This window comes from Nilaparvata lugens, chromosome 1 (genome assembly GCF_014356525.2).
Source record: "Nilaparvata lugens isolate BPH chromosome 1, ASM1435652v1, whole genome shotgun sequence".
NCBI classification, from domain to species: Eukaryota; Metazoa; Arthropoda; class Insecta; order Hemiptera; family Delphacidae; genus Nilaparvata; species Nilaparvata lugens.
The window spans coordinates 214,917-239,561 of record NC_052504.1 but is presented as its reverse complement, the minus strand read 5'-3'; the positions used below and the strand labels follow the sequence as shown (position 1 = coordinate 239,561).

Sequence of the window (24,645 nt, the reverse complement as noted above, 5' to 3'; positions counted from 1 at the left end):
AAATTAAATGAATGATAAACGTTTTAAATAAAATGTAATTCACAAAACACTTTAATACAAAACAACAACAAACGAAACCGAACCGAGCAAATAGGCTTTAGGTTATGCTTTAAAAATATAAATGGCATTGGAATATAAGATGAGTGTTTTTTAAGGAGATAAGTAGAGTACTTGACTTGTCGTAAGACTCATCCTCAGCGCGTTTTGTCCAAAAATAAAATAATCCAAATTTATAAATTGCTCGAATTGAGAGTGAGCGTTTAGTAGTTGAAGAAGTGTACTTCAGGTATGAATTAGATAATTGTTGGATTGCTTGTTGAATCCAATCCACTTTCAACTTTAATGAGTTTTTAAAGATGATACTTTGCAAACCAAACTCCAGGTTTTACGCAATCGATTTACATTCAACTCAACTTGTAGGCACAACTTCGTAGACATTTTAAACGGTCTAAATATACACCGTAGAATGGACTGAATCGATTATGCAGTACCAATCCTTGTGCAGTACTGATAATCTCTTCTGATGTTTGCTACAAGAAAATTCAACAATTATCAAAATCTTTGATCATTCCAAAATAATAAAAACAACGATTTTTATCAGTCATAATTTTCATCTAATAAGTTTAGATGGTCCAAGTTTGTTCATTGTTGTCATGGTAACTCTTGTTATTTCCTCAAATCGTAGTTGCTTAGGCAGCGTGCATTTTCAGTTCATGTTTGGGGTTAGGAGGCAGCTTCATTAATTTTTGCACATTCCAATTTGAACAATAAATAAATAATGAAGATCGAAGAAGTAAAAAGTACTGTCAAAACTCAGAGAATATCATCTCATAGTCACATCAAAGGATTAGGTCTTGATGAAAATGGAATTCCAATTCAAATGGCTTCCGGCTTGGTTGGTCAAGAAAACGCTAGGGAGGTAAGAACCGGTAGCCTATAATTTTCAATTAGAATTTAAAATCAACCTTATCTTATATTAATTGTGATGATTATTCTCATATACTCAAGTAATATGATATGCCTCAATCTGATACTTGATATTCTCATACTAGAAGCGCGTATGCGCCGTGGTCGTCAGATTTTTTCATCATAATGTAGAGCTCAATTTCCTTGTGGTTCCTGGAGTCGGTGTGGTGAGATTCTTTCCTTAATGTATTCTTGTAAACTATATTATTGTCTTGTTGTGAGGATCTTTTTTAGTTCATTTTAAATTGACTCAAGTTTTCCAAGGTCTTCAATTCATTTGGCAAGCAATTGTATATCCTAGCGCAGATATATTTGGGTTCATATTGGGTCAGTCTGGATCGTACCACTGTCACATGAGTGTCGTTTCTTCGTCTGGTGTTGTAGTGTTGATATTGCTGATTGCTCAAAAAAATATCAGGCTTTCTTCTAGTCATCAAACACGCCTTCAAAACAAACAGTGCAGGTAGTGTTAGAATGCCAGCCTCCACAAACAAGGGTCTACAGTGGGCGAGGTATGGTTGCCTGAAGATAGTCCGTAGAATTCGTTTTTGCAGAAGTAAAATTCTTTCCATGTATGGACTGTTTCCCCAGAATAGTATACCGTAATTTATTATACTATGAAAACAGCCGTAGTAAACATTCATAAGTACTCTTCTGATCTAGGAGTGGTTGAAGACGGCGCATCATATAGCAAAATGTCTTGTTGATAGGTTCTCAATGTGTAGTCGCCAGTCATGGTTATCTGATATGGATAAGCCCAAGTATTTTGTACTCTCCACCACACTCACACTAGATCCCTCCAATCTGAGGAGAGGAGTACTTTCATACTTTTTTCTATTGTAAAACTGCAGAATTTTTGTTTCCCCTTTGTTTAACATAATTTATTTATATGACATCATTTACTCACTTCATTTAAGCCAGATTGTGCTTTAACATGGAGGCTGTGTTTATTTTGGTCCTTGGTTATTAAGTGGCTGATATCGTCTGCAAAAAGCCATATATTTCCTGTAGTAACATTCTCAGGTAAATCATTTATATATAACAGAAACAAGACTGGCCCCAAGTTCGACCCCTGCGGAACCCCGGTCTTTATCGCTGTCGAAATAGTGGATTTATAAGTTCGAGTCATACCATCATGTCCTGAATGTCTTATACTGACAATTTGCTTTCTATTTTCTAGGTAAGTGGCTATCCATTTCAGAGGTTTTCCTTTAATTCCCATTCTTGATAATTTATTCAAAAGGTTTACATGAGATAGAAGATCAAATGCCTTTGTCATGTCATAAAAGATACATACCTGTTCACCCACTTCGTCCAGATTTTCGTATATTTGTATTAACAAGTCAAATATGGCATTCGTTGTATTTTTGTTTTTTTGGAATCCGAATTGTCTGTTATTTAGTAATTTCCATTTCTCCAGATAATCATAACTCTGATAGTACTCTCCACTCTCTGATAGTAGTCTTTTCTCCTGTCAATCAATAACTTACTTGAAGATGAAAATTGTGATAGATTGTGTAAGCCCATTTCTATTATGATATTTATATTTCTACTTGCTGCTCACATTCACTGTCATTAGTTTGAGAACCCGACAAATTAATTCCTTCTACTTCATTAATAACCAATTAACTGGATAGATGGCGTCATAAAATTACTTCTAAGATGGCAGGTCAGGCTATGTTGTCCATGTGTGCAAAACTGGTGTAGAATGGGTCATTTTTCAGCCATGTCACTATTTCAATTTTATTTTAAAGTCACTTCCTTGCAGATTCATTACATTGACAGGTAGCCTAAGTCGTTGAACAAGCGAAGAGCAAAAATGGGGAAAGAGTCCTTCTTCTTACTTGTTCTGCAGCGTGGAATATCCATTGCAAGCCTTCTCCTTGTATTATATCCATGGAGAACCGATCTAAGGACTTGACTGCTCTCGGTAACCTTGATATGCAGCAAATGTCGGTACTGGTTGTAGATCGTGAGGATGCCTAGTTGCATAAAGATGGGCCAACAGTGCTCACGATACCCCACTGAGGTGATCACTCGAAGTGCTTTCTTCTGGAGCATTAGCACACTCTTGCAGCCCGCCGCATGTCCCCACAGCAATCTTGAATTTTTTCAGTGATACAAAGATGTAGAGGCATATCACTGTCATGTTTTAAGTTATTAGTTGCTTGTTGCGTGTTAATTACTATTTACAAACTTCATTCAGTGATATAGGATTTTAGTTTTTTATACTGAAATTAGAAAAATTCATAATACATACAAAAATGTTGATAAATTAGTGTTTTTTTGTTTCTGACTTTCATTGTGAAATGACGCCATCGATCCCACAAGTGTGGGTAATGGATGAAGAAGAATGTATAAGGTAAAATGAAATTAGTAGGCCTAGATAAATATTAATGTTTTATAAAAGATAATATTAGAAAGTTTATTTAAAAAAAATGAAAAACTAGTAAAGGAAAATATTGAAATAAATAGTTTCATATTTAGCTACAGTCTAACTAAATTTTCACAATTTCCTACTCCAATATCAACTAACCAGGAAATAAACTTGAATCAATTCTTGAACTTAAGTGTCTATTGAATTCTTCCCTAATGTTACTTGTAAATGAATTGTCAATGTTTGGTCCCGAATATATGTAGTTTCTTTGCCCAAATGTAGTGTAATGAAAGCTACTATCCAAAAATTATCTGCCAGCCCGGAATCGAACCCGGTACCTCCTGATTTCTGTTTTATAAAATGAGCGGTGCTATCCAGAGATTGTCAGTTTGGTGTGAGGGTGAGCACACCTGACTGGCAATTAGGAGGTACCGGGTTCGATTCTCGAGCTGGCAAATAATTTTTGGATAGTAGCTCTCATCGAATTTCCATCTATAGTGTGGTCCACATTATAATGACAGTGAATATAGATAGAAGAATAGCGATGCCGATTCTCTGCATTAACTAATTATATTTCTACACTGTCAAAAACATAATTGTCATCGTTGTGGATCTAGAAAAGGATAGTACCACCGTCTTTGTCGAATGATAGACAAGGATAGCAAGACCAAAGTTGATCAAATACTGTCATTATAACGTGGACCTCACTATAGCTGTTAATAACCATGTTGTCAATATTTGCAGTAGCAGAAGTCTTCGGGGTGATTTACAGCATTTAATTTGGATTTTCGTTTAATAATAATTAACTTGTTTGAGTTGTTTGAATAATTAACTTGTTTTGAGTGAAGATTTGTTTAATTTACGATTTGTTCTGTGTTTGACAGGCTGCTGGCATTGTTGTCGACATGATAAAGTCAAAGAAAATGGCGGGCAGAGCCATTTTGATGGCGGGTCCGCCAGGAACCGGAAAAACAGCCATCGCTCTTGCTATAGCTCAGGAGTTGGGAAGCAAGGTAAAATTATTAATTTATTATATATTTTTTTATAAAAGCACACAAGAGAACAGTCGACCATGCGTTTGGCTGGATTCAAACCCACGATTTTATCAGTTATTTGTGAAAGTTGTTCAGGTCTTGATAAAAGTTGTTTTTTATTGTTTGCAGGTGCCGTTCTGTCCAATGGTAGGCTCGGAAGTGTTCAGTTCGGAAATAAAGAAAACGGAAGTGCTGATGGAGAACTTTCGACGCGCAATCGGTCTGCGCATCAAGGAGACCAAAGAGGGTCTACGAAGGAGAGGTCACTGAACTCACGCCTATCGAAACTGAGAATCCTATGGGCGGTGAGAATCTTCATTTATGTATTCAATTATTTATTTATTTATCCGGGTCCTGTAGCTTTGCCTATAGGCGGAGGGCCACTAGACTACAATACTATCCGTTCAAAAACATCGGACATTTTTGAAAATGTATCTTTCCGTAAGCAACAAATGCTCTTTTGTATCTTCTCAAAAGCAACGTGTTGCATCCGAAAAGATACACGAAGAGTTTTTTGGAGTTACGTCCTTTTAGCTCAACACAGTCTATCAGCTGACATTTGTTCAACTTACTCTTTCCTTTGTTGTTAATACGTTGCAACTCTCTCATTCATGAAGAATCTCTGTGTGTGGGGAGCTTCCTCCATCTAGGGATCTAGGGTCTGTGAAGCCTGATGTTTTTTGCAAAGTCGTGAATATTACCCCGTGAACCATACCTTGCCTATATGTTGGTTCAAAGTCACGGAGGCAAAGCTACGGTACAAATACTTGGAATGAAGAAAGGTACAACAGGTTTTTTATTTCATTCGGTCTTTTCTTATTCGTCATATAAGGAAGCAACAACAATGAATGGTCCTACAGCATATGCCCCGTTAAATTTTAATATTTTTCATCTGCTATTTGAAATATTTTGGAAAAGTAGAGGGGGAATTCCTCAGAGACGAATGTGGCCGTGCTGTATCAGCTGCTGTTTTTTTTTTTACTGTAGCTGATATAGTCTACATATATAAACTAAAAAATGTGGTCTATTAGGGTCAAGCCACATGAAGTGTTTTTGCACTGGCGGCGGACAAGTCGGTCTTAGATTGGCTGATTATCAGCTGATTGGGTTGGTGTTCGGAATCAGCTGAGTATCAGCCAATCGGAGAGATTCCTGCCCTGCCGACTTGTCCGCTGCCTGTGCAAAAACGCTTCATGTGGCTTGGCCCTAATAGACAACATTTGTTAATACATACGTGTCTATAGTGAGGTCCACGTTATAATGTCAGTATTTGATTAACATTGTTGTTGCTATCCTTGTCTATCATTCGACAAAGCAGATAGCACAATCCTTTTCTACTTCCGCAAAGTTGCCAGATCGTTTTTCAACAATGTAGAAGTATAATTTATTACCAAAACATTCAATCTCAATTATGGAAATCTATTATTCAATCATAGGAATATATATTTTTGTGATGAATGAAATATAATTGATTATATTTGAAACAAGAAGGAACAGTTAATATTAATCACATTAGATACACACCGTGTCCCACGAAGAGGTTTACACGTTTAATTTTATATTACGAACTCATTCATCCACTGAACGATTTCAAATTTCACAGAATTTGCAAAGCAGGTTCTAAAAATATTCTGGGAAAATTTCAGCACCCTATTTTTCGTAGGAACAAAATGGTGGCATATTGAAAATTTTACCGATTTTCTTCCTGGAAAAACTACTGCCGCCATTTTGTTTCTACGAAGGTTGGGAAGCTGAAATTTTCTCAGAATACTTTTATATTTTTAGAACTTACTTTGTAAACTGTGTGAAATTTGAAAAAGTTCGGTGCATGAATGAGTACGTAATATAAAATTAAACGTGTAAACATCTTCGTGGGACACCTTGTACGTGTATCAGTTGAAGGCAGTGGCACGGCAGAGAATCGGCAACGCTGATCTACCATCTTTCTCCACTGCTATTATAACATGGACTTCACTCTAGCTACTATTAGTTGCTGTAGCTGCTGCAGTCGACATATTTTATAGACTACAAAACTACACAGGAATAGAATACAGCCGTGAATACAGTCTTTCAGACTTTACAAATCAAGTTACTTGTCACTACTCTATAATGAGTTTTATGATAAAAAGTGAGTATCTGATTAATATTGGTTTGCTATCCTTGTATGTCATTAGACAAAGCAAATAAGTCCATCTTACAGTTGGTAATAAATAATAAATTACATTTAATTTAGATTTTCGTTTAATAATTATCATAAATAAGTCCATGCTTCTAGAGTTCCGCAATGATGCCAAATTTTACTTTCCTTGCCCTATTACCATAGGTAAGGAAAGTATTGCTTTCCGAAAAAATTAAGGTACCCCAATTTCTAAATTTCTATACGTTTCAAGGTCCCCTGAGTCCGAAAAAGTGGTTTTTGGATATTGGTCTGTATGTGTGTGTGTGTGTGTGTGTGTGTGTGTGTGTGTATGAGTGTATGTGCGTCTGTGTACACGATATCTCATCTCCTAATTACGGAATGACTTGAAATTTGGAACTTAAGGTCCTTACGATATAAGTATCCGACACGAACAATTTCGATCTGATGCAATTCAAAATGGCGGCTAAAATGGCGAAAATGTTGTCAAAAACAGGGTTTTTGCAATTTTCTCGAAAACGGCTCCAACGATTTTGATCAAATTCATACCTAAAATAGTCATCGATAAGCTCTATCAACTGCCACAAGTCCCATATCTGTAAAAATTCAGGAGCTTCGCCCCATCAATGCAGATAGATTCCCAATTATCAGGCTTCAGATACAATTGAAACGAAAAAAATCAAGTGGAGTAGATTGAGCATGAAAATCTCTACAATTAATGTTCAGTAACATTTTCACCTAAAATTGAAAATAAGCTTTAAATTCGAGAAAATGTTATTATTCAATTGCAAATTATTGTTGATTCTATTAAATCATTCACTATGAAGAGATAGCAGACCTCATGTGTGTCTCCAGCGTTATTGCCCTGTCACCAGCTGGCTCAAATCTTTGAATAGTAGACTTGAGATGCGCGGGAACACTAGCGTCAGGTGATCAATTTTCATAACGGCAAGGAAAGTTGTGTGAGTGCGCCACACCAGATTTTTAATAGGCATTTAACTAATGCCGACAGATCAAAGTGATTCTCACCATAGTTTATACACAGAGGGGTCCAAAAAAGGGTACATTCTTTGACAGTGAATATCTTGGTAACGCAGTGACAGACCGTTTCAGACCACCGACGTATCTTGAGCAACGTTTTGAAAGACTTTTTTCCTAATGTTAATCAATCTACCTATCCATTTCAAAGTGGCGTAGGCATCGTTGACACTACATAATACAAAAATAATGAAAAAAATATATGTTTTAAAGTGTCACTTGCGCATCAGTTATACATATAACTTTATTCTATCTTATTTTTGTGTGTGTTTCAGGTTACGGCAAGACAGTATCCCACGTGATAATCGGACTGAAGACGGCGAAAGGCACGAAGCAACTGAAGCTTGACCCGAGCATCTACGAGTCACTCAGCAAAGAGAAGGTGAGCTTGCCTCGAGTCATAACCATAGAAAAAAGATAGCTTAATAAGATCACCCATGGTTTGTAGAATTCATTCAAAGTTTTGTATCAAATTATGGTGTTGTGTATCAAGTTGAGATGATACTGTATCATGTGTGGTGATACTGTATCATTAATGGTGATACCATAGAGAAAAGATAGCATAAGAAGATCACCCATGGTTTGTAGAATTCATTCAAAGTTTGGAAGTTTTGTATCAAATTGTGGTGTTGTGTATCAAGTTGAGATGATACTGTATCATGTGTGGTGATACTGTATCATTTATGGTGATACCATAGAGTAATGATAGCATAAACAGGTTGATAATCAGTCAATCGGAGAGCTTTCTGACCTGCGGACTCTTAAAAACACTCCGTATGACTTGACCCTTGTATACTCCCTCACTCCTGGTGTCCCAGTGGTGTCTTAATCATAGAGTAAAGGTAGCAATATCGGGGGACCGAGCTTTGCTCTGGAGTGTAAAAGCATAGAAAATTTGTAACGAAAGATTGAATTTATAGTTTATATTTATTCATTTTCTCAGTCGTACAATTATTTTTACAGTTATATGAGGAGGCACAACAGGCTTATGCCCAAAACTGTCCCTTTTCAAATTTATACTACAGTCCAAATCAAAATCTAGGTTAAGCTACTCATCAAAATAACAATTTATTCACACTTCAAAAAACAAACACATCATCAATTACAAATAGATATACTATGAATTCGATTTAGAATGATTATACTATGTTTGCTACAATATTTGTTAATATACTATGTACTATTCTACACTAACAGCATCTAGTTACTTTGTTGGACTTTCTGAAGTAAACATGTTTTCTAGAAAAAAGAGAATTAAACGAAAATAAGTTTTTCTACAACTGCGCGTAAAAAAAAGAATTTACATACTCAATTTTCCTCGTAAAACAGCTTATTTTTGAGGAGAATCTACTTTTTCGCTCGCTAACCATCCGCGCATGCGCAGAAAATTTTCTTTACCCTCGCAAATCATTCGCGCATGCGCAGAAGAGTTTCTTTACGCTCGCCAATCAGCTGATGGTAAGCAGCTCGCCAAAAGGTCAGATCTTAACCTAAAAAGTCGGTAATTGTAATTTCGCCGATAAAAGTAATTTAACAGGTTTGGGCAGTTGTAGAAAAAATTGTGTATGTAATTCGCACGTAATGCTTCTTTATCGCTCTTGCAAAATTATCACGCTCGGCTTCGCGTCGCGTGATAACTGTTTTGCGCGAGCGATAAAGTCACGCATTACGCTCTTAATACATAAATAGCTATTTTCTTGCTGAATGTTTCTTCTCGTGAGATCAGCTAAATGATCCCACACATGCACTTGTTCACCCACTTCCATTATGGTATCGACAGACGACAAAATTTCCAGCTGTTTTTCCAAGGACGTATTTATCCGTTTAATGTCCTTCAGCAAGTTATCCCAGGGTTGAGACCTAGTGCAATCGAATTTTCATATAATAAACCTACTTTGTTCCAAATTTCGTGATAATCGTTAGAGCCGTTTAAGAGATCCGGTCACATACTACAGATATATAAACATCTAAACATATAAACAGAAATTGCTCGTTTAATAGTTTAAGATATATCCCTTGGTGTAGGGTGTTTATGTTCAAATTTTCACTGTCAACTCAAGCCGATAGTCCTGGTAGTTATTTTCGTGAAGTTTGTGACGCTGGTAGTCTCTCATACTGTGCCGTTCTTACACTCTCACACCCGGCTAAACCGTAATAATAGACAGTAGTCGACAGTAATCGGCTTGAGTTGACAAAATATCGGCTTGAAATATGGAACACAAACACCTTATGCCATGGGATGATATCTTCTTATGCTATCTTTTCTCTATGCTAAAACGCATCAAATATCATAACTCTGTATTTCTCTTTAGAGCTAATTTTAATATAAATTAAAATATTAATCTGAGTTCCTTTTTTAGTTATTTGTGCAACTAGTGCGCAAAGTGTCAGTTTGCTGCACCGAAAGAAACGTTTACGCCCGAGCCGTAGGCGAGGGCGGAATGGTTTCTTGAGTGCAGCAGAGGAACTTTGCGCACGTATTTCACATTAAGTTTTTCCTACAGTTACCATTGAATATGAAAAGTAGGTAATTATGGGTAAAATTGCCTGAAATGCATCAAATGTTTTTCTGTGTAATTTTATTATTGATAAAAACCTTAATCCTAAAATCCTAAAGTCCTCGTTGTCCTTGGTTATAATATATAATGAATAATAATTAGCGCGTTGTGCTTGGTTGCACCTCTGCTCACTATAGCAGCCACAGCAGTCACTGTTACCAACTTCATTTTGATTTTGCTGCACTGTTGCTCCATATAACCTACTAAGTATTTTGCGTTGCCATGTTGCAAATCTGGAGTGCAGAAAAATTTTTCCCGCACTAGAGCGGAAAAGTGATTCTTTGCGTTCTGTAATCAGTGCAGCAATGGCCACTTTTCAACGTAACTGTAGGAAAAAATTATTGTCAAACACTTCGGTGTGGTCCACGTTATAATGGAAGTAGTTGATTAACATTGGTGTTGCTATCCTTGTCTATAATTCGACATAGCAGTTAGAGCTATCCTTTTCTAGCTCTGCAACGTTGCCAGATCGGGTTTCAACAATGTAGAAATATAATGTTAGTCGAATACTGCCATTATAACGTGGACCTCACTATAGTGACTGATTAATGGGACCCCAGGTGCCATTTGATTTGTGCTTGTAGACGATATTATAGAGAAAAGATGGCATAGTAATCTATCCGATCGTTTATGTTTCAAATTTCAAGCCGGTTTCTTGTTAACTCCAACTGATTTCTGTCGGTTATTACTGTTTTGGCCGGGTGAGAGTTTACGAACGGCACAGTATGAGAGACTTCCAGCCATCACATAGCTCTACGAAATGTATGTAGAGCCGAAATGAAATGTATGAGAAATGTATGTGCCGATGACACATCATACATTTTTGCAGCTCTCAGGATGCAAGTGTGTTAGAAATAGAATCTTTCATGAACATAATGCCATAGCCCAGTACCTTTCTCAACTCAAATTAGGAATTAATGAATCAAAATCACATTTTTACTTTCCTTGTCCTATTACCATAGGTAAGGAAAGTATTGCTTTCCGAAAAAAATTAAGGTACCCCAATTTCTAAATTTCTATACGTTTCAAGGTCCCCTGAGTCCAAAAAACTGGTTTTTGGGTATTGGTCTGTATGTGTGTGTGTGTGTGTGTGTGTGTGTGTGTGTGTGTGTGTATGAGTGTATGTGCGTCTGTGTACACGATATCTCATCTCCCAATTAAAGGAATGACTTGAAATTTGGAACTTAAGGTCCTTTCACTATAAGGATCCGACACGAACAATTTCGATTAAATGCAATTCAAGATGGCGGCTAAAATGGCGAAAATGTTGTCAAAAACAGGGTTTTTCGTGATTTTCTCGGAAACGGCTCCAACGATTTTAATCAAATTCATACCTAAAATAGTCATCGATAAGCTCTATCGATTGCCACAGGTCCCATATCTGTAAAAATTTCAGGAGCTCCGCCCCATCAATGCAGATAGATTCCCAATTATCAGGCTTCAGATACAATTGAAACAAAAAAAATCAAGTGGAGTAGATTGAGCATGAAAATCTCTACAATTAATGTTCAGTAACATTTTCACCTAAAATTGAAAATAAGCTTTGAATTCGAGAAAATTTGATTATTCAATTGCAAATTATTGTTGGTTCAATTAAATCATTCACTATGAAGAGATAGCAGACCTCATGTGTGTCTCCAGCGTTATTGCCCTGTCACGAGCTGGCTCAAATCTTTAATAGTAGACTTGTGATGCGCGGGAACACTAGCGTCAGGTGATCAATTTTCATAACGGCAAGGAAAGTTGTATGAGTGCGCCACACCAGATTTTTACAGTTTAAACATAGAAATAATTCAAGGATAAATCAACTTATTAATGTACAGGTAAATGAAAAAATGTTAACCAGCCTCATTTCGTGAAATTCCCAGGGGTTGCTCTGGATCAGCATCTTTCTTGGGATTGCTATACTGATCAGCTCTGTGGGAGGATTGCATCTGGAGTCTTTACACTCCGACAAATTAGAGGATTCAATGATACCAAACTCATAATGGCAGTCTACCACTCACTCATAATGTCACACATCCGCTATGCCATTATTGTGGGGGTGGGTCGTGCCAGAATTTGGAGAGGGTGTTCAAGCTCCAAAAAAAAGCTGTTAGAGCGATCAAAGGTATTATGCCTTTAGAGTCATGTAGGAACCACTTCAAAGAATTAGGCATACTAACCGTTCCCTCTATTTATACCTATGAGGTGATTATAGGTATAAATAGAGGGAACGGTTAGTATGCCTAATTCTTTGAAGTGGTTCCTACATGACTCTAAAGGCATAATACCTTTGATCGCTCTCTATGCATGTTAGAAGAAATACTATGACTGGAAATGCTGATTCGCATGGATACAATACACGAAATAGAGGAGACTTTGCTTCACTGTATAACAGAACAGCTCTTTTTGAGAAAACCCAACATATATGGGCCTTAAATTTATTAGACAGCTTCCTAATCATTTGAAAAATTGTGAAGATGTCGATGTTTTTGAGAAGGAGTTGATTTTTTTTGTTGCTTGGAGTATTCTATACCATAGAAGAGTTTGTGTGATTTTTTTTTGTATTACTGTTTGTATTTTACATTTTTGACAATTCCTATACTCTGATTAGAGTCTCTGGGAAGCTTTAAAAACAAACAAACAAATAGAACTACTATACTCCATACAAAATTAGTTTTGACTTGGAGGGATGTGCGCAGAAGAGAAATGGAGGAAGATCAGCCAATTTATTTATTTATTTATCATTTCATCACATTACATCATAATATTGGGAATACTCCCACTTGATAGGTGATTTGTCAAATAATTGCATCCTAGAACTAAGTAAGATTTCTAACAGGTAAAATAAACAGTAACAGTATATAAAAAATTATATAACAAAGTGTATCCTATATTAGGTCTATCATTATTCTTAGTCCTAAAAATAGAGCAAATGTGATCATTTAATTTGTGTCATTGAGTGCAGAGTTTATGGTTAATGAATTCTGCCACTGAGTAGTACGCTTTATCAACTAAGATTCTTTTCACAGATTTCTTAAAGAGCTTTAGAGATTCGACTTTTCGAATGGTCTCAGGTAATTTATTATATAATCTAATCCTGAATAAGGGGGATTCTTCTCATATGTCGCATGTCTATGGACTGGATTCAACAGCAAATGCTGATTGCGTGTGGAGTAATTATGTCTCTCTGTGCAAAATTGAAATTTATTGATATTACTCTTGATGAAAATTAATAACTGATAAATGTAGATTGCAGGCAAGGTGAGAATTCACATAATGAATAGAGTTGAAGGCATTTGCCTATTTGTCGATTAGACACAGTCGGCTCAGTGCTTTCAGAGAGTAAACATCGTATGCGTATCATAAGCAGTTGAACACTCTCTACGCTGGCCGCGTTACAGCACGGTAACATCGCCGCAGCTGTATCCATACGTTTCTCTGTTCCGCATATCCCTCCAAGTCAAAATTAATTTTTCCTCCAGCTACTGGCTAAAGTACTTACTTTACTCCCTGAAACATAATACTAAAGTGTCACTTTTTCGCTCTAGGTAGTAAAAAACAGAAAAACTCCCTAGGGAGTAAAAGTGACTCCATTTAAATAACATGGGAAGCATCTCTATTTAAAAAAACTTACATGGTAATAGGTTAGAAGGTCTAAGCTCAGATGAGAAAGCGTAATAGAGGTGTCTGTCATTGAGTCAACTGAATTCAATACCACAACCAGAAATTTGATCAACTCATGAAATATATGTTTGTATGATATATTCTTAATATTGGTAGACGATAAAAATTTATACAATTTTTAAAATATTTTATTCTATTCAAAATACCAGCCAACAAATATTTTTGATCTGCAATTCAAATCTGAACCGCGTGATCTGGAGTCAGCCATTTTTGGTAGACACCCAGCTGATATAATTGTTACAACTTTTGCCGATAGATAGCGCAATCGGCAGTGCCAATCAGCCGACCGGTTTTAGGTTTTAGATTTTAGGTTATGTTGTTAGGAAACATTGTCACCAATACGTAAGTTATTAAAATGATTTTATTTGCAGTTTCTATAAAAAAATGTAGATGGAGGAAAAATGTTGTGTACATCACGAGTGAAAAATACTTTTTCTCCCTCAGGAAAATTGTTGCCCTCGGCTTCGCCTCGGGCTTCAAACTTTTCCCACAGGGAGAAAAAGTCGTACTTTTCACTCTAGATATACAAATAACTATTTGTGTGTTTAAGGTGGAGCCGGGTGATGTGATCTACATAGAGGCGAACAGTGGCGCAGTCAAGCGGCAGGGACGTAGTGACACTTTTGCCACAGAGTTCGATCTTGAGGTTAGTACAGTCATGGTCTCACATGTTGATCCCTGCACCCATTTACACCTTCGACAGCGGTTGGTCTCACATGTTGATCCCTGCACCCCTTCCACTATTTCAATTCAATCTAATCTATAATAACATCCCATAAACATCTGACAACTAGATAGGGGATAAGTAACACAAACACAAAGACAAACTTATGACAACTTTCCGGTTCTGACAATGAGGAAACTTTATATAAAAATTTATTTATAGGGCCGGTTTCCGAGCTCGGGATTTAGCTAAGTTCTAGACTTTGAACAGCTGGAGTCAGAAAATTGGTTTCCGAAACGGGGCATAGTCGTAGTTTTTATTATAATCTATATTTTCTCATTTCTATAATTGGAAACTTTTTTCCTTGACGGAATGAAACATTCCTAAATAATTCAAAATAGCTGAAACTTTACACTATTTTCTCTTTATTTTATTTTGTGTTCAATTTTCTAGTTTTTCGAAATTTAATTTTAGCGTTGACTGCGACTACGCCCCGTTTCCAAAAGCCAATTCCAGCTCCAGTTGTTTAAGGCTTTGCAAAGGCTAGAAATAAACTTTCTACTCGTGATATTTTTCAAAGTTTTTCGATTTGTATATCATCAAGCTATCAAAATGAAAAAGTTTTCTCAGGAAAACATTTTTTTCCGATCATTACTTTTCGAGATATGAGCGCCTGAAGTTTGAATTTTTGGGACAGAACACTTCAAATTCGGTAAGATATAAATCCATGAGATTTAGAGGATGGATTCTTCATGGTATTGTTCATCTAGTAAAACACAAATTTTCTGAGAATATCAATTTTTGAAAAAGTTATCAAATTTACCAAAAATAACTCAACTAAGAGCTATTTTTAGTAAATTGAATAACTATCTTAAAAATTGATTTTTTTAGTAAATTTTTGTTTTACTAGATCAACAATACCATGAAGAATCTATCCTCTAAATCTCATGGATTTACATCTTACCGAATTTGAAGTGTTCTGTCCCAAAAATTCAAACTTCAGGCGCTCATATCTCGAAAAGTAATGATCGGAAAAAAATGTTTTCCTGAGAAAACTTTTTCATTTTGATAGCTTGATATACTAATCGAAAAACTTTGAAAAATATCTAGAGTAGAAAGTTTATTTTTAGCCTTTGCATAGCCATAAAGTCTAGAACTTAGCTAAATCCCGAGCTCGGAAAGCGGCCCTTAGTTTTAGTTTATCAGAGATTGACAATGGTGTAAAGCCTGGTCCACACGCAACTATATGATCGCAGCAACCTGATTGCACCGATAATCGTTGCAATAAATTGTACATCGACGTTCCGTCCACATGCAACGATTTTTTGCCCCAACTTCCTTCGCAATTTGTTGGTCTTTCCTCTCTCCTTTCTTTCAGTTGTGATCAACATGAAGGAGATACTGTCGTGGTCCCTTTGTGTAATTTATTTGGCGAAAGTAGGGAGAAAGGGACAGTTCAAACCAAGAAGTAAGTGGTTACTGGATTGAACAGGTGTTCGGAGCAATTTAGTTTGATCAAAAAGTTGATCGAAGCACTGTCTACACGCTACAACCTGTCGCTCCAATCTTGCCAGATTGGTGCAATCGTCGCCAGGTTGATCAAGTTTTCGATCAACCGTTCAACCCCGATATATCGCGATCAATCTAGCTCAATCGTATCGATCTTCCGTCCATACGCTCCAATTATTGTAACAATATGGTCGGTACCGATCAGATTGGTGCAATATATCGTTGCGTGTGAACCAGGCTTAACAACCAAAACCGGCTTTTCTAATTTTAATAAAATTTGTGGTTTTTGACAATTTCTTAGACTTTTTATTAAATTTAATTTAACAACCGAAACCGGTCTTTCTACTTTTTATAAAATCTGTGGTTTTTGACAATTTCTTAGACTTTTAATTAAATTTAATTTAACAACCGAAACCGGCCTTTCTACTTTTCATAAAATCTGTGGTTTTTGACAATTTCTTAGACTTTTTATTAAATTTAATTTAACAACCGAAACCGCCTTTCTACTTTTCATAAAATCTGTGGTTTTTGACAATATCTTAGACTTTTTATTTAATTTGATTTGATAAATGATTGGTTGATTGTTGGTAGGCAGAGGAGTACGTGCCGCTACCAAAAGGTGACGTGCACAAGAAGAAGGAGGTGATTCAGGACGTGACCTTGCATGACCTTGATGTGGCCAATGCGCGCCCGCAGGGAGGTCACGACATTCTCTCCATGATGGGCCAACTCATGAAGTCCAAGAAGACCGAGATCACTGGTAATTATCACTATAATTCATTGTAGAATTATTAATTATAATCCATACTATAATAAAGGAAAGAACTGGCTATAAAATGCATTATATGTCTGATATGTCAATGTTTGTTAATTAAGACCTCACTTTTTTTGCTGATGATACAATCGCACTCATAAAAGGTGCAAATTTTGATTATCTAATTAATGGAGCAGAAACCTGTTCGACTAAGCTCAATAAGTGGTTCAGTTATAATGGTCTGTCATTGAACTCTAGTAAAACTAAGTTTGTGCCTTTTCATACGCGAAGGGAAATTTCTATGTAAAACTTGATTCCGATACCACCTTGAAACCCTGAGATGCAGCCACTTTTCTGGGATTGTTATTGGATAGTGATATGAAGTGCAAGTCACACTTTTCGGAACTTTTGAAGAAGCTGAGTAGAGCAACTTTTGCAGTTGGTGAAATCTCGAGGGTTTCTGTTACAGGAGCAGCTTTAATTTTGTATCCCATCTCCGCTTTGGCATTATTTTTTGGGGCAGGGCGACTGAGTTTGAAGCTATTTTCAGGGCTCAAAAGAAGGTTTTGAAGTGAATCTTTGGCCTGACAGATAGGTGTTCTTGTAGACCCATATTTAGGGAACATTTGCCTTCTCACAGCGCTAGCTATTTATGTATAAGAGTACTGGCTCTTTTTGTATTAAGAAACTGGGACCGTTTTATGGATAGACGAGTCGCACATAGATATAACACTCGATTCAGGTGGATCAGCTATCCAGAGCATAGACTAGCCCTATTGGAGAAAAACCCTTATTACATGGACATAAAAGTTTTCAACGCCCTACCACAGATTATCAAAGAGAGTGCTACTCCTGATATATTTAAGAATAAATTGAAAGCTATTTTCGTGAGGATATGTCCCTATAAAATTGATGAGTTTTTCGAGAAAATTTTCTCTATAGAAAGAACATACATATCAGTATGTTTAATGTTAATACTCTATATTATAGGGTGTCATTATTTTATCATTCATTATTCATGTTTTGTTATCATTGTTTACATTCATTTATTTACTAGCCGTCAGGCTCGCTTCGCTCGCCATATCCGTCTAGCCAGGGGGCTCCGCCCCCTGGACCCCCGACTGGATCGACCAAGAGTGAAATCAGCAGGCTCGCTTCGCTCGCCTGCATTTTTCATTTGAGCATTTTTATCATATGTTAGGACAATCCAGTCGGGGGCCAGACTAAACGTCTGGCTAAACGGATATGGCGAGCGAAGCGAGCCTGACGGCTAGTAGTATAATATTCCCAGGATTGAAGTAGCAGTGCTCAATCAATTTTTCCGCGATAAATGCATTTAAATCTTCAACTTGGTGCCAACCTAACAAGTCAACTCAACTTAATGCCAACCTGACAAAAATATTTATTTAGTTGCCAGTTAACAACTGTTTCGAAGAGGTACTCTATCTTCTTGATTATAGTTCTATAGTAACATATGATATGGAAATTTCAATTATAATTAAGAGATTGGGAGAAGAAGAAATGCTGAAAATTTAGAATATGACGGGAAAATCAGCAGCAAGGAGATTTGCCATTCAATTTCCCAGCAAGCTGCATTCAACTATATCTAAAAATACAAACTGCTGCACAACTAACTAAGCACATAGGAAGTCCATGTTGAGATATAATTGTGAATACTGATTGTTGAATAATTTTCATAAAAATGTAGTGATGCATCAGAAAGCAAAGGCTAAGCACACCTGAGGAGGCGCGGCTTTGTGATACAAAGTGTTGATCTTATGGAGATTGCCTTATCACACCGTTCCACGCCATGCCCGATTCAGTGTGTGTGAGTTCTTCCATTCAAACCAATAATCAAGAAGCACCTGGATGCAAAATGCCGCATCGCTCCTCCTCAGGTGTGCATCCAGCTAAAGTTTATCATGGGATGCATTAACTATTTGACGGTACGAAGTTCGCTGGGCCAGCTAGCTTTAAATTAATAAAAACAATATAAAAACTTGTAGTACCCTTCATTTTAAAGTTTTTAAAAATAAATGATTCACTTCAAAACCTTCTTTTGAGCCCTGAAAATAGCTCCAAATATTAAAATATTTTAAAGTTTTTAATAAAGGGTACTACAAGTTTTTATTTTTCTTGTTTATTAATTTGAACAAAAGTAGCCCATATAAGTGAAGTGATTTCATTCTTATTTTGTATCCCATCTCCGCTTTGGCATTATTTTTTGGGGCAGGGCGCCTGAGTTTGAAGCTATTTTCAGGGCTCGAAAGAAGGTTTTGAAGTGAATCTTTGGCCTGACAGATAGGTGTTCTTGTAGACCATTTAGGGAACATTTGCCTTCTCACAGCGCTAGCTATTTATGTATAAGAGCTGGCTCTTTTTGTATTAAGAAACTGGGACCGTTTTATGGATAGACGAGTCGCACATAGATATAACACTCGATTCAGGTGGATCAGCTATCCAGAGCATAGACTAGCCCTATTGGAGAAAAACCCTTATTACATGAAAAGTTTTCATGCCCTTTTCAACGTTTCAACATTTCAACGCCCTACCACAGATTATCAAAGAGAGTGCTACTCCTGATATATTTAAGAATAAATTGAAAGCTATTTTCGTGAGGATATGTCCCTATAAAATTGATGAGTTTTTCGAGAAAATTTTCTCTATAGCTTGCTAATATCAGTATGTTTAATGTTAGTACTCTATTTATATTATAGGGTGTCATTATTTTATCATTCATTATTCATGTTTTGTTATCATTGTTTACATTTATTTATTTACTAGCCGTCAGGCTCGCTTCGCTCGCCATATCCGTCTAGCCAGGGGGCTCCGCCCCCTGGACTCCTGACTGGATCGACCAGAGTGAAATCAGCAGGCTCGCTTCGCTCGCCTGCATTTTTCATTTGAGCATTTTTATTATGTTAGGACAATCCAGTCGGGGGCCAGACTAAACGTCTGGCTAAACGGATATGGCGTGCAAAGCGAGCTGACGGCTAGTAGTATAATATTCCCAGGATTGAAGTAGCAGTGCTCAATCAATTTTTCCGCGATAAATGCATTTAAATCTTCAACTTGGTGCCACCTAACAAGTCAACTCAACTTAATGCCAACCTGACAAAATTATTAATTTAGTTGCCAGTTAACAACTGTTTCGAAGAGGTACTCTATCTTCTAGATTATAGTTCTATAGTAACATATGATATGGAAATTTCAATTATAATTACAGTAAGAGATTGGGAGAAGAAGAATATACATGCTAAAAGACGAACTTTAAACCCTTAAAAACAACCCTTAGAGTTGAAATATTGCCAAAAGATTTCTTAGTGCGCCTCTAAAGGGCCAACTGAACATACCTACCAAATTTGAACGTTTTTGGTCCGGTAGTTTTTTAGTACTGCGTGTGAGTGAGTGAGTCAGTCAGTCAGTCAGTCAGTCAATCAGTGAGTGAGTGCCATTTCGCTTTTATATAATATAGATACCATACAATATCATTCTCAACATTTAGAATAGTTGTGACATTTCATACATCACTGGAGCTCTGATCTGCTATGTGGTTTTATGTGAAATTATAAAATAAAACATTATTTATTTATTCTTACAAAAAATCTAGGAGTGCAACAGGCCACTAACAGTATTATGTTAAATTATGTGTGTTTGTTGGCAGATAAACTGCGTAAAGAGATCAACAAGGTTGTGAACAAGTACATAGACGATGGCGTTGCTGAGCTGGTGCCCGGGGTGTTGTTCATAGACGAGGTGCATATGTTGGACATTGAGACGTTCACCTACCTGCACCGTGCGCTGGAGTCGGCCATTGCACCCATTGTGATATTCGCCACCAACAGGGGCCGGTCGCTTGTCAGGTAACTGCATTGGTTGAATTATCAGTTCGACGATATGTCTTATTTGCCACCAACAGGGGCCGTTCGCTTGTCAGTTGTCAGGTAACTGCATTGATCGAATTATCAGTTCGACGATATGTCGAGGTAATTTAAACTCAAGATAAACCTAAAAACCTACCAAACTTCACCCGCAATAATGAAATCCACAGTTACAATACAAGGCACTCAGCCTCCCTATCAGTGGCTGCTCATAGAAACGCCATGTTTGAAAAATCTCCGCAATATATGGGCCCAAAAATATATAATAGATTACCTCAGGATATTAGAGACATGGCGGACTTACGAAGATTCAGAGGAATGTTAAAGAGGCTGTTACTTGAAAGGACATACTATTCTGTGGATGAGTTTCTGCAGGAGTGATATATTATTGTTCCTTGTCTTTGATTCTTCCCAGGTCCTTGTACATAGGTAATCTTGACTAACTGCGTTTATATATATATATATATATATATATATATTATATATATATATATATATATATATATATATATATAATATATTAATATTTCATGTGGCTATTGTATAATTACAGTATTTTATAAATGTATTATGATATGTGTTGAGAACCTCCTTCAGGTTGCTCTTTTTGACTTATCCCCAGTCTGATTATTCGGATGTTTGGGATGCAATAAAAATAATAATAAAAAAATTATAAGGTAAATTATAACTCTTATGTTCAGCAGGGTATGTGTCATAACTATAGTGAGGTCCACCTTATAATGACAGTATTTGATCAACTTTGTTTTTGCTATTCCTTTCTATCATTCGACAAAGCCGGTGGTACTATCCTTTTCTAGGTCCACAACGGTACCAATAATGTTTTTGACAGTGTAGAAATATGATTAATTAATGCAGAGAATCGGCATCGCTATTCTTCTATCTTTATCCACTGTCATTATAACGTGGACCTCACTATATAATACTAGAGGTAGGAATAAACTAGTCTTGAGGTTTTGCCACTATGCAAATACTCAGAAAACTTTCTATTACATTTCTCTGAAACTTTTCAATACCTTGCCTGAGAATATAAAAAAATTACCATTTAAAATATTCACGAATAGAGTTAAACGATTTCTGTTGACGAATCCAATTTATGAAATAGAAGAGTTCTATGACGTAGTAGACAATAATATGCTTGATTAACAACTAGGTATTCTTATGAGTGAACTAGTCATATGATTATGTCTTATGAGTGTGTTTTACTTATATTGTTATGAAAATAAGTATATTTTTATGTTTATAATTTATTGTAATGACTTCTTGCTTGTAATAATTACGATTCAATCTATCATTGACATTTGTAATGCAATTGATGTTCTCAATTAACTGCTACAATAAAATATTTGACTTTGACTTTGTCTTATTTGCCACTGATTGGGGCCGGTCGCTTGTCAGGTAACTGCATTGATCGAATTATCAGTTCGACGATGTCTTAATCTGAGCACACCAGAAATAACATTGTAGGTGATTTTCAGGTGACCCAAATGATAAGTCTCTGACAATTTATTCTGTAAGAATAGTGAAAATTTCAACACCAAAGTAATGAAAACTGTAAATATCCAACCCAGAAACACATTTTTGGTTGTACGAAATTCATACCTTTGAGACAGTGGCCGGGTTGCACAAAAGCAACCCGGTTCCTATTTATCAGATTAACAAACAGTTCCTATTTATCAGATTAGTTGAAGAGTGACATATAAAATATTGAATACCACTAGTAGTATTTTAGTTCTTATTTCTGGACTGAAAAGTGGACTCAAATCAATTCAAGCATAACCTATAATTCTTATTAATTCATAACTCTACCTTCATTGTATTATCATTCATCCAATCATCATCACCTAGGCTTAAAATACTTCTAGAAAGTCGCCTTTGTAAAATAATAAATAAATAAATAGTTAAAAATACGATTACAGTCAAAAATAAAAGAATTGATAAATTTTAAAGAATGATTGTGATTAGGGGAGCCTTGCTTCAATAAACTATTATTTGTGCTTACAAGAAAATTTCAACTGTAAGCTTCAATAAATTAATTAAGACTGTGTCTATAGATATGAATCTAAAAAGAAGTAATAATTGAGTTTGCTCTTTACTATGATGCTATGAAATTTGATGTACTTATTTGGGCTTTTTAGGGTGGGGTGGTGTGGATTTGAAATAAGGAGAATTGAAAATTCTAAATACAAACTTTACCTGGCTCAGTCAATTCCCTATAGGATAATTGAAGTCTGAAACCAAAAACTCACTCCTACACTGAACACTGTCCAAAATCCAAGAGACTAAGAGAGACTAAACTCGCAAGACATGGTCTGCCTGCATATATACAAGCACCACGATTTTCCACCCCTCATCACCCTTCGCCATCTAGCTCCGCCTACACTCAAACTCTTCAGCCTAATATTCTGCTTACAAACTGAATTCAAATATCAATTTAAATTTACTATAATGTTTATTATGATATATCATTTTAAACTATGGCTCCCCTTCATTATTAAAACAAATTATATCATATATTTTACCAATATTCAAACTCTGAAGTTTGGATACTGACAATTGAATACATCCTCATCGAATTTGATTAATACAGTGATCAATCTTATAAATCTAATATGAAAAATACTTCACTAATAAATACATGAAATGAAGAACAAAATACAATATCATACAGTACATCATTACAATTGAATTGAATAAATCAAATTAATAAGATACTTATTAATTAAGCAGGTTTCTCATACTAATTGTATAACTATACTAATTGTAAACATGTTTCAATCATACATTAAAATTTAACCCAACCGCTTTTGTGCAAACGGGCTAATGTTATGAATTTCGTACAACCAAAAATTAGTTTCTGGGTTGGATATTTGTAGTTTTCATTACTTTGGTACCGTATTGAGATTTTCTTTAGAATTTTATATTCATTCGAAAGCTTATAAAATGGCTAAGGGCCGATTTTCAAGCTCTGGATTTAGCTAAGTTCTCGACTTGAAACAGCGGAATTAGAGAATTGGCTTTCCGAAACGGGGCGTAGTCGCAAACGGGGCGTAGTCGCAGTTCACGTTTAAATTAAATTGAACTCTTAAAATTGGCCAAACTGTAAACGGCCTGTACTACAGAGAGGTGCTCCGTCGACCAACCGCCCGGGCCCATCGAGTCCGTCCGGGGATTGCCGATTCGTCGATCCTCCATCTTGACAATGCTCCGTCGCACAACTACCTGCTCGTCACCGAGCAGATGGCCAAACAGTCGAGGGTAACGTTGCCACATCCTCCTTACATCCCGGATAAGGCACCACCGGACTTCTTTTTGTTCCCCAAGATCAAGAGACAACTTAAGGGGACGCGGTTCGGGACTCTGGAAAACGTTAAACGTGCTACGACGAGGGCTCTAGACAGCATAGTGGTTGCCGACTTTCAGGGAGCGTTCAGGGATTGAAAAATCCGGTATCAGCGTGTTATCGACTCCAATGGGGACTACTTTGAAGTTTTCGAAAGAAAAATTGTACAAATTTTGCCATAAAATAATTTCCTGAAGTCAGTCCGGTTACTTATTATACAGACCCTGTATGACATGTCGAACATCGTTTGAGCTGTGCTCATCAAATGCGGTTTAATATGACGAAATAATAATAATAACAATAAATTATAAAATTATTGTAGACTAATTTCGGCCCGTGTTTGGTTGTTTAGAGGCACAGAAGACATCTATTCGCCGCACGGCATTCCGCTCGACCTGTTGGACCGTTTGCTGATAATTCGCACGCTGCAGTACTCGCGGCCCGAAATGGAGCAGATTCTCAAGCTGCGCGCGCACACTGAGGGTCTCTCAGTCGACAATGACGCACTGGCACTGCTCGGCGAAGTGGGCGCCAGGACCACGCTCAGGTGAGCTACCCGTTCACTAGATCTAGGTCTCAAATCAGCCCGGTTAGGTTAGGTTAGAAGTGAGCGGCGCGCTCGCTCTGCTCGGCGAGGTGGGCGCCAGCAACGTTAGTAGACAGAAGGTTGATCACTCACAGGTGTAAGATTCAAAGT

General features: G+C 36.6%; 1 protein-coding gene across 1 annotated transcript in view; it reads left to right on the top strand.

The window, feature by feature from the left end:
* The first annotated feature begins 698 nt into the window (after window positions 1-698).
* Window positions 699-24,645, top strand: part of LOC111048989 (ruvB-like helicase 1) — a 31,380-nt gene continuing 7,433 nt past the window's right edge. The window contains 9 exon segments of the mRNA XM_039426992.1: window positions 699-919; window positions 4,228-4,356; window positions 4,507-4,623; window positions 4,625-4,682; window positions 7,828-7,934; window positions 14,330-14,425; window positions 16,544-16,712; window positions 20,371-20,569; window positions 24,301-24,495. Of these exon segments, the coding sequence (XP_039282926.1) occupies window positions 779-919; window positions 4,228-4,356; window positions 4,507-4,623; window positions 4,625-4,682; window positions 7,828-7,934; window positions 14,330-14,425; window positions 16,544-16,712; window positions 20,371-20,569; window positions 24,301-24,495 (1,211 nt within the window). The 5' untranslated portion in view covers window positions 699-778.